The 11,252-nt window shown below is 44.5% G+C and overlaps 1 protein-coding gene across 7 annotated transcripts in view; it reads left to right on the forward strand.

Moving 5' to 3' along the window:
* Positions 1-11,252, forward strand: part of casz1 (castor zinc finger 1) — a 77,422-nt gene that overhangs the window by 60,633 nt on the left and 5,537 nt on the right. For 3 of the 7 annotated variants that reach the window (XM_035951444.2, XM_035951442.2, XM_035951443.2), the window contains exons 9-18: positions 2,176-2,323; positions 2,677-2,740; positions 3,711-3,874; positions 4,841-4,963; positions 5,072-5,392; positions 5,485-5,683; positions 6,531-6,702; positions 8,277-8,425; positions 9,304-9,538; positions 10,336-10,704. In XM_035951444.2, the coding sequence (XP_035807337.2) occupies positions 2,176-2,323; positions 2,677-2,740; positions 3,711-3,874; positions 4,841-4,963; positions 5,072-5,392; positions 5,485-5,683; positions 6,531-6,702; positions 8,277-8,425; positions 9,304-9,538; positions 10,336-10,704 (1,944 nt within the window). The remainder of the gene's footprint in view (positions 1-2,175; positions 2,324-2,676; positions 2,741-3,710; positions 3,875-4,840; positions 4,964-5,071; positions 5,393-5,484; positions 5,684-6,530; positions 6,703-8,276; positions 8,426-9,303; positions 9,539-10,335; positions 10,705-11,252) is intronic. The other 4 variants (XM_023277263.3, XM_023277264.3, XM_035951446.2 and 1 more) reach the window with 3 other exon arrangements.

Genomic DNA, 11,252 nt, shown 5'->3' on the forward strand with positions numbered 1-11,252 from the left:
GCTGGGGCAGCTGCTCCGGGGAGCCGAGCTGAGCCCAGGCTGTCAGGCTGAGCTCCACCTCTGGGCTTCCAGCAGGTAGTCTGAACACTGGGAAGGCCCCCACTGAGGGTGGGGCCTCCACAGATGGTGTCTTCACCACCCCTTTTTCTCGGTGGCTTATTCAAAGGGTACAGCTCAGATCTCTTTGCTGGAAAACAAATGGTTTGAAATAAGCTCCCCTGTCTCGGTCACAGACGTTTTCGTAAATGTTCAGCGCGCACACAGGATGGCGGGGTTAGCTGTGGTTTTGTTTCTCATATTTGCTTCATAAAATGTGCGAACAGGACATTTGGGGCTAAAATGAGGAGGAAGTGGTTTCTGCTTCTCTGTCAAAAAGGTGTGAGAAAAGGCACTGTGTTTGTGGCTATTTTTCACAGTGTTTATTTTTTCATCGGGTTGTGAAACTTTGCTTCTTTTGCGGTGAATTCTGCATTTTTCCTGTTTCTGCCTGTCGTGTTTTCTCAGTACTTTTTTTTTTGTATTAATGTTCCGCTCTAATTTACCCCTAAGTGTTTTTCCCAGAGATTCAAGCATCTGAAGGGTTTACTAATTAGACACACAGTACAAATGATCTTTCACAAGCTCTGTATCTTATCCGGAGTAATTACATGGTGGTACATTATTCCTGGATAATTTCCAGAAAGAAGCTGCTTTGAGTCAAACTCATTTGTTCTCCCTCCTTGGGAAAGTGGGTAGAAAAAAATGATTTCATGATGTGCATCTGAATAAGATAGTTTTGCACTATAATCCACGTTAAACAGTCAACTTATCCTCTGCTTTAGTGAAGGAGTGCTTTGCTCGGCTCGGCGATCATGTGTGGATCATACAGCGAGTGGCTGCTTTTGATATAATGTGCTCTCATTTCGTCTGAGAGTTGATTTAATTGTCAATGACAAGGCAGGATTTGTCTGGCTAGTTAATTTTGGGTATACTCTTATCAAGTTGGGGGGGGGGAGCTGGACTTGGTAAGCGTTCAGTGACCTCAAACCAGACGCAAAATTGTTTGACTGATGTTTTCCTTTAGCCCTCCCCCTGCCCCACCCCCAGCCCCTCCAACCTCAGCCATTGTCAAACTGAAGTGACACTGACACTTCCCCATCTCCTAGCTTTCAGCTGACAAGGCCCAAGACTGGCTTTTCCACTCCTATTCTGCCTGATATGTCTCTGGGTCATCTTGTGGCAAGGGGGGAACTCTGCTTGGTTTCCCCCCTTACGTAGGCTGGTCTTGTTTTCTCCGTTGCAAGGAAAAAAAAAGAGAGAGAGAGAATCCTCACCAGGCTGAGGGCCAAGGGCACACACTTGGTTGCCCATGACCTTGCCTGTCACTATCCCTCAGCACCAGCCCTGATTCCTAAACAATAGATTTCTCACCAAAGCAATCAGTGCTGCTGGTAGGCTCCGGTTTTAGTGTCTCGGAGGCTACGGGGCCCTCACCCCTCCCACTCAAACATATATATTTTTTAAATAAACCACCACTTATTGTCAACTAAAAGCGGCTTTCTCTGTATAGCCCCAGGACAAATTAATATTTCAATCCCTTGGGATTCGCAGAAGGGGGGCAGAATTCACCTTCCTGTCAGCATTTTTACCTCAGGTCGTCCCCTGGTGTTTATTTATTTCATTCCGGGGCTCCTGTCCTCACTCACTGAATACCTATTTGGAGGAGAATGTGATCGAGAGGTCACGCTATTTGAACCAATCTGATTGGCTGTCAGCTCCAATCTGACCGACATAGCACCCCTGTTCCTTGTGGGTACGCTCAGTGGCATTGGCTGCCGCCCGTTGTCAGGCCAACAAGGAGCCTGGGAAGGTGGGAAGGGAGGGGGTGGCCAATCTGAGACTGCCACTTTCCCTCAGCATTAGCATCTCACTTAATGACCAGTTAAGAGGCAGCCTGGCAAATGAGTTGTGACAAGTGCTGCAGAAAAAGGAGTCTTTTTCCCTCATATCTCCCGCCTCTCAATCACCATTTAAAAGGCTTGACGGCCTGACATAATTTCGCAATAATTATCACTCGGAGTATTCTTTTCGGGGCCCGGACAGAAGTCACATTGGATCTCATCATAGGGTAATAATGCTGACCAACAATAACTTTGTTGTCTCTTCTCTCCTCTGCGTCTCCGGCTTGATCCTCAGGGAACGGGCAGCCGGCTTCAGCCAGCCAGTTCGGTCTGGTTCAAGTGAAGCAGGAGCCGTTGGATGCAAACTCCGGGGCCTCGCAAGACTCAACACAGGAGCACAGCCTGGACCTGAGCAAGAAAGACCACAGGTATACAGCTGCACGGTAAATGAAGAAGGCACAATGTTTATTATTATAACTGCAAAATAACCCGACAAGGAAATAAAAAGCTTCTCTGACTGATAGATGATTTCTACATGTTTGGTACATATTTTTAATTTCCATATAAATGTGCATACAATTATAAAATCCCTAATATATTTCTCAATTTTTGTGTGATCAGGATGTTTACATAAACCTTCAACTCCAATCTTCCCTCCAACTCACAGTAGATCTTATTTCTTAAGAAGACAGCATTTTTCTTCTTCATTATACAGGCACACCTTGCGTGATAAATAGTAATATTTACTGTTCTCATGCAAATCTTGACTAAACATTGTTCATTTTCCTTGTTCCAGTAATGAATCAAACGGACACCCTGTACCAGGGAATACATCTCTTTTATCCTCGCTTATGAATAAGGTAAGATCCATCCATCAAACGCCTTTCATCCCAAGACAAATTAGCGGGACACAGAGGGGCCTGTTTGTTTTTTAATGTTTCACCGCTAATAAGATGAGTTTGTATCATTTAAATTTTCCAGCCATTTTTCATACAGTGTAATTTTCACTGCACCTCTCACAAATTAATATAATGACGCAGTAGCTGGGTGCCATGCCAGATATATAGAGATGTTTGGTTTTTGATGAGCTGTTTTGAACTCGCCGTCCATTTTTTCTCCTCCTTTATACTTTTTTTCCTCCGCCTCGCCTCTCTCTACATTTATTTATAGAGTTTATAAATTATTTGATTAAAAAGTCGGAGGAGAAAAAACAGGAAGGCGCTGCCCTCATTTTTTAACAAGTCTAAATGTTAGCGTATGGAAATTTAACTGTGTATATTTTTTGTGAAGATTAAAATGGACATTGTCTGGGTCATATATCTTATCTGACTGGTACAAATGTGCCAGGTGGTTTCCATCACACACATGACGTAATGGCAGATCAGACTCTCATTTTTTTTACTCTCACCAGCCGATCAGGACCTCCTCCCTCCGTGTGCGTGCTCACCCTCCACACACATAGACACAAATGTCTTCTCTAACCTTTCCCTCGGTGAGCTTAACTTCAGAGCCGCAGTCATTAAATCCAAACAGCGAAGGAGAACTGATGTCAAACAGCTCCACTGTTGTCATGTCAGATTTTTGGGGGGTTGATTCCAGCCACCACATCACATGAAAGGGTTAACAGTTGCTCCCAGAGGATGCTTGGCAAACAACACTTGGCCTGCACTCAAGCAAAAGCCTGGATGTTTGTAAATCCGGCTGCTTTTTTTTTTTTTGTTCTGCCAAATCATGTGTTGGTTGTGCTTTCATTCTCACACTAACATATGCGAGTGCCCGGCTTGCGTATGCTCGGCTAACCCTGCTGCTGGTGGTTTGTGTGTTGTGTAGATGTCACAGGTGAACCCGGCGCTCTTCAACGCCATGAACCTGAAGACGGAGCTGGAGGCCGGCCAGGGCAGCGACACCTCTGAGGCTGCACAGTATCTGAACAGAGTGCTGAAGAGGCCCCTGCCAGAAAAACCCACCGAGATCTGGAGGACATACCTCCGCAGGTAAAAAGAAATTGAAAGAGAACATGAGATACTGGATTCATTCATTGTGATAGTGAGAAACATTTAAAAGCGCCGTCTCTCGAAGGACTTTTCCTGTAAACGCTACTGCACATATGCTGTATCACTGGAAACCCCCTGAAACATAAAGAATCCGGTCTTGCAGGAATTTCAAATGACTTCGAGCAGGGGTGTCAAACATGCGGCCCGCGGGCCAAAAGCGGTCCTCCAGAGGATCCAATCCGGCCCTCAAAGTGTAAAAATTCCAGAGAAGACATTGACTGCAGATTGTAAATTAGTAAAATTATAAATTTTAAATAATTTCTAGTTGTTTTGATTGTGAAGTAAAATACTAGATTGTTCATTGTTCATTTGTCATTTTGTGTCTCATTTTTGTAAAATTTTGTCTTGTTTTTGTTGTTTTTTGTCTGCGTTTAGACATTTGTCTCATGTTTTTGTCATTTTGTTTCTCATTTTTGTCATTTTTTTGTCGTTTGTCCATTTTTTGTTGCTTTGTAACTTTTTTGTCTAATTTTTTGTCTCTTTTTTGTTTTGTTTTGTGTCATTTGTCTCATTTTTTGTCATTTCGTTTCTCGCTTTTGTTGTTCTGTGTCTCGTTTTTGTAATATTTTGTGTTGTTTTGTTGGTTTTTTGTCTCTTTTTTTGTCTGACTTGTCATTTTGATCATAAAGTAAAATACTCTATCATTCAATTCCAGATACAGTATTTTTTTTGCACTACAACAAAGGAAAAATTTGGAGTTACGGTTATTTCTAGGTTATTATGCTGTGATTTTAATGGTCCGGTCCACTGGAGATCAGACTGGGCTGAATGTAGAACCTGAACTAAGACGAGTTTGACGCCCCTGACTTACAGTATGATGAACTTGGAGCATTTACTGTCAGATAAGTTAAACCATTTGTTGAAAGCAGTGAATGTACAGCCTTCCTCGTGTGTGTTTTTGTTAAGGTTCGACACAGATGACTTCTGTGAGGCTCAGTGCGACTTCCTTCAGAAAGTGCATTTTCACTGCCTGGTGGAGGACTGTGGTGCTCTCTTCAGCACCGTGGATGGGGCCATAAAACATGCTAAGTGAGTGTCGCACAACGGTTCATGATCGGGAAAAACGTACCCCGACTTTCTGCATTTTAGTTAGCTTTATTGATCGGTATAACAATGAGCTTCCATCTTGTTTTTCAGCTTCCATCTCCGAGCCACCTTGAAAGTGAAGTCGGAGCCTCCGTTCGGTGAAGGCAAGGACGCCAGCGAGGGAGCCCCGCTGCAGCCCGTCGCTCCCGTCTCCATGGCCAACAATCCCTCCATGGATGTGGCGCATCTCACCTCATCCAGTGGCTACAGCTCTCCTCCTCCCTCCCTGCTGGCCTGGAAGCAGCTGACCGGCAGCATCCCTCAGATGCCGGCATCGATGCCCAACCTGCCGGCCAACTCCCCCCTGGCCACCACCTCTCTGGAGAACGCTAAGCCACAAGTCAAACCTGGTTTCCTGCAGTTCCAGGAAAAGTACGACAAACATTTGTATCCACTGTAGTGTGTTGCTTTTCCTCTTTTTTTGCCAGTTGATTAAACTGTATTTTCCATTTCTATCCATCTAGTGATCCCTGTTTGGCCACCGACTGCAAATACTCCAACAAGTTCCACTTCCACTGCTTGTTTGGGAATTGCAAGTATGTGTGCAAGACCTCCGGGAAGGCCGAGTCCCACTGTTTGGACCACATCAACCCCAACAACAACCTGGTCAACGTCCGCGACCAGTTTTCCTACTACTCTCTTCAGTGTCTGTGTCCCAACCAGGTGAGTGCAGCTTTGATAACTCAGCCAGGAGCTGAATCACCTACTGTCATCTCCCAGAGGTTTCTAAGCATGAAGTATGCTATCTATTAGACCAGTATTTGAGGTTATTTGACTCAAGGCTTTCACAACCACTGCGCCCCGTCTTCCATCTCTGCTGCGAAAGACAGTCGACTCACCCCAGTAATGCCTGTTTATATGTCAATGATGTCATTTTGACTGCCGCATTCTCCTCTCAGAAAAGGCCAATTTAGCTGATATTACCCAATAAATCATTGTCACTTGCACAGTAAACAAGGCTGTCTGGAATAGGGCAAAAATCAGGGGAATGCTTCGCAAATGAAACCTAAATGGCAGCCCCTGCCTGCTCTCATGAGCCCGTATTTGGAAAACCGTTTAAATGAATTCATTAATGTGTCGAAAATCACCCCTCTCACAAAAAGTCCCCCCTCCTCCCTCCTTTCTCCTCCTCCTCCTCCCCTCTTTCCTCCCCTCCTCCTCCTCTTAGTCTCCATCTCCTGAACTGAGCAGATCTTATTTGGCCCGGTCCTTTGGGATCTGGGCCTCACAAACAGATGGTGGTGTACAGACATGTTAGAAAAGGAGGGGTGTTTGTGGGAAGCCTGGAAAAGCAAAGTAATTGTACTTAGAAATGCGGGATGTTCCAAACAACCAGAAAGGGAAAAAAAAGAGAGTCTGTGTTGACTGAGGTGTTGATTGTGTTTGAAACCGTGTGCGGTGCTCACTTTAACTTTGCACACAAGGAAAGATCAAATGAAATGAATCAACTCCTTCAGCTTTCACCAGATTTGACTCATGAAATTTTTAAATTGTGTGTCTCCACTTGCAGCACTGCGAGTTCAGAATGAGGGGCCACTATCACTGCCTGCGGCCCGGCTGCTTCTTTGTCACCAACATCACCACCAAGCTGCCGTGGCACGTCAAGAAGCACGAGAAGGCAGAGCGCCGTGCCGCCAACGGCTTCAAATATTTCACCAAAAGGGAGGAGTGTGGCAGGCTGGGTAAGCAAAAAAAAAAAAAAAAAAACCTCTACCTCTCTACCTCTTGTTACCTGCATCACCTCACAAAAACACCCAGTGTCAGCTTCTCATGATATTTCGCCAGGAGAAATGTGGATTAAAGGTGTTACGCTGAGAAAGATGTAGATTGATTTGTATTGGCTGTTGCAAGAGGATGTTCTCCGTGTTTACAAAGGGAGAGAGACCGGTGTTGGCAAACACAGTGTCGTGCATTGTGAGCGGTTTAGGAGGCATGAAACAAGTCCGCCTCGTAGGTTTTTGTTGCTGCATTTTGCATATTCACAATGGCACCTCAAGTCCCAGAGGTAGTCTTGACTGTACTGTATGAGCAGTAATGTCAAAGAGGGCAATCACATCCAGGTTGTTTTCTTCTTTCTTTTTGCCCCTGTCAGAAATGAGCAATTAGGTTTGTGTTTGTTAATTATCTGGCTTGTCTGGTTTAGCCTGTTTGTGTTCTGAAGCTGCGCCTCACAGCCACCGCTGCCATCACACAGAAATGAATTAAAAGTGATCTGTTTTTTTCAGGCGGTTACACAAGCTTTTCAGAACGCACAGACAAAGCAAACAAAACCAGGCCCTAAACAGCTGTTTTTTGTCCCCAGCCTGATCTGCCAACTGTATTGTTTGGGCTGGGGGAAAAACAGAAAGGATTACCATCGCTCGCACTCCAGTCATAAAGAATTGATGGGTTGCCAGTATCCATGGCAGCAACATTAAACTGAACACCGCTGATGATGTTACCTGGTTTCTGTCTCACAAAAGGCCCTCCGTGTCACGGGGGTTACTGTTATTTGCTCAACTTTGCGTGTTTAAAACGTTGTGTGTGCAAAAGCTATTTGATGACACAGACATGTTTTTCTCTTAAACCGGGTGCCATGGTTACTGACATGCTAGCACCTGCCCAGCATGTTACTCTTTCAATTATTTCTGCCTGCTTTTATATAATGGTATTTGATTAACAGGCACAAAACGGAACATTCATTTAATTTGAAATCATAAAGCAATTAGAGCCAGACTGTTAAAACACGAGAAAAGAACAGAAGAATATGAAGCAGACAGTAGTATAATGGAGAACAAAAGGAAAAATGACAATGGAGATACTTTGAAAAATGAATTTAATATGGTAATAATTGTATATTTACTTTGGTTTGCAGGGGTGTGTGCATTATTGGCCCACAGAAAATGAGAATTTATTTATGTAAATTCCTAATTGAATAAAGCATGTCAGTGTAATAAAAGAGCTCCACAGGTTCAGTGCACAGAAGCCTTGACTTGCTCAGTGTGACACCAGAGTGATCTAATATTCCTCCTACATGTACACTCCGAAACACTTTGAAACCCGATCCCTCTTTTGTCGGAGCCATATCATGAAATTAGAAAAACCTAAAAATATTTCACTTTGTGTTTGATCTAATCACGACACAGTCACACTGATAATGCTGCGTTTATCGCAGGAGCCGTTTCTGGGTGATGAGCCCGAGACAAATTAATCTGCGAATGGAGACTTTACAGCTGTTTTCTTTCTTTCCTTTTCGTTTTTTTGTTCTTCTTTGCAGGTTGTAAGTATAACCAAGTCAACAGCCACTTCCACTGCATCCGAGAGGGTTGCCAGTTCTCCTTCCTGCTCAAGCACCAGATGACCTCACACGCCCGCAAACACATGAGGCGGATGCTGGGAAAGAACTTTGACAGAGTCCCGTCGCAGGTACGAGCAGACAGACGGCGACACGGGCCTTTATGAAAAGGATAATTACATGAAAACATGGGCTGAACGCCTCGGTGAGCCAAAACAGGTGTTGATTGAAATAGATTCCAACAAAGCCAAATACCTCGCGCACCCTTTAGCAGAGAGAATAAAAAGGGAATGTACTTTTCGCCATTGAGCGCTATTCATTTATAGATTTTTAAGATCTTTTTCCTGTTATCGGTTTTGTTATTTGCTAGTTTTCTCACAAACACACGCAGTTGTTGTGGTTTCTGTTGTAAGAAGATGATAAAAAAAAGTTCCCCTTCACACAAACGCTCCTCTAATTACATAAAACGAGGACAAAATACAAATGACTCTTAATCAGTAAAAGGCCTTTTTCCATTTAGATTTTTTTATTTAAGAATAACAAGGTCTGTCGTTTCTGTCTATTTGATTTGTATACCTCATTTGTTCGTTTTTTTTGTTGTTGTTTTTTTAATGTCAGGTTTCCTGTAGTATGAGTCAGATTCAGGGAAAGACTAACAAGTGTTCGGTAAAAAAGCGAGTACTGCTCATATCCTGTCATACCAGTCAATGACAAATCACTCATGACATTCTTTTGATGAAATTTTTCACACAGGAGTGTACACATTTCCTCACTTAACCTCTGCAGTACAATATGTACCGTACATGGATTTAACTATGTGGATTTTCAAGTTCGGTTTGTTGTTTTTTTCCATTTTGTAGCCTTCGTATAACAACACAAGTGTGACATGCGTTCTTTCTGAAATGCTTCTCAATAAATGTCTGGTCGTGCACCAAGAGCCAACACCTGCATTCATCATGCATTATACCCCAAGACGTGTCTTTACAATGAAGGTTTTTTGTTTCCCCAGGTGATGCCGCTCGGCCAGAGGGCGGACGAGATGCAGCACGCGTCCGGGATGATGTCCGGGCCTGTGGCGACCCAACACGGCATCACCTCCAGCTTCTCCAACATGGTGGACGAGACCGACGACTACATGGACTACATGGGAGGAGGAGGCAGCCCCTTAGGCCTCTCCTCCGAGTCCTCCAACCAGGATCGAAGCTGCACCAGCACACCTGTTGGCAACGACAGCTCCCCAGCAGGTGAGAACACGTGAAATCCACCCAGCAGGTCAGCATGTAGAGCTAGAGTCTAAAGGTGGAAAGTGCAGTACAGGTTTTCTGCTCTCACGTTCAGCTTTACGCAACCCACCGCTTCACCGGGAAATCCAGCAACTTGTCATTTCATGCATTCTTCAATCACATATTTCATGATTCAGTAGTTTGTCTTACAATCAATAGACACATTACAGTATACGAGGTTGATGACAATGCTGTATTCTTATGTTCTGAGTCGTGGACAAGACATTTTGCAGTTTGCCTGGTCATCCCCATAAAAGCTCCATTTTGTACATCAGTGGTTTGAGTTATTGCGCTGTATGTAGCTTATTACATTTTCCTTTGGCCAGAGATCATCCCTGTGGCTTTATGTCTACTTTAGCACTTTTAGTGGGTTGAATTGTGGGAGAAAGAAGAAGGAAATGAGAAACAGCCTCTTTTTTCCTCAAACTTACTGCATATATGGATTCTCCTCTATTTTGTTTCTGAATCTGAGCCTGTCTGTAATTTTTCACATTTCTCCACGTGTTGCCAGTATTATCCACTACTCTCATCATTGTTGTTTTGGCTGGTGTTTGGGTTACTTGTCTTGAATGGGCCTCATTTTGTATCATTCTCTTATCTTTTATCTTTCCCTTTTTACCTCCCATCCCTCTGTGTGTGTGTTTGTGCGTGTGTGTGTGTGCGATCTGGCCCCTGTTTTTTGTGTATCTGCCCGTCTGTGTGTGTTTTTTTCCTCCCTCTTGCCTGTCCTTCACCCTCTGGTCAACCTGTCTCTCCAGGACAAGGCTGCCCCGCCACCACTTCTGCTCCTACCACCCCTGCTGACACTAGCGCTACCCAAAATGCACCTCCTTCTTCCCCTCCTCCTCCTCCTCCTCCTCCTCCACCGCCACCACCACCTCCTCTCTCCGTTCCTCAGCCTGGCCTGCAGTCCCAGGCCCCATCCCTCTCTCCCGCTCTCCTCCGACCTCCTCTCCCCTCACTCCCATACCTCCTCTCTCCATCCTGTCTGTCATACTCTCTGCTCAGCGCCTCTCTGGGAGCCACTCGGAGTGTTGTCATGCCAACCAACACACCAGCTTTCAGCCCCATCATTGCCACTCCGTCTCCGGTTAAAAATGACGTCCCTATAGTGCAGGATGCTGCAGGTACTTATCCCCGGCGCAAACCAACACTGCAGCTGTCACTCTCAATTATTGAGTCCTGTGCAGCATTTAACTGTGTGATCCATCCTTTCAGCAGTATGTTATGGGAAGATGAAAACATGAAAGGGGCTTTAAAGCATGCAAAAAGAGAACATTTAAGTAGAAATGATGAACCGTGCATGCTCACTGAGAAAAAAAAATTGCAATTACCTCTCTTACACCTTTGTGTGTGCTTTCTCTTTTAGTATTACCAGCAGTTAGAGCAGTAAATTTGGCACCTGTTCTATGGAGCCTGGGCCTTGTTTAGCTTCCATTAACAAGGCTGCATCAGCAGCCTCTTATTTTAATCATGCCTCAAGTTTTATCGAGGCCCACCGCTTCCTGTCTTGCAGAACAGGGATCACATCATTAGCAGTGACCCCAGGGTGTTGCAAAAGGTGGGTGCCCCTCATAAAACAACATGGAGATAAGAGGGTTGGTTAAGACTCACAGCTCCACCTCTGTTTGGAGGCTGGAGACACCCTGTAAAAGTGTCATGTTCCACAGTCAAT

This window comes from Amphiprion ocellaris, chromosome 8, assembly GCF_022539595.1.
Source record: "Amphiprion ocellaris isolate individual 3 ecotype Okinawa chromosome 8, ASM2253959v1, whole genome shotgun sequence".
Classification (NCBI taxonomy): domain Eukaryota; kingdom Metazoa; phylum Chordata; class Actinopteri; family Pomacentridae; genus Amphiprion; species Amphiprion ocellaris.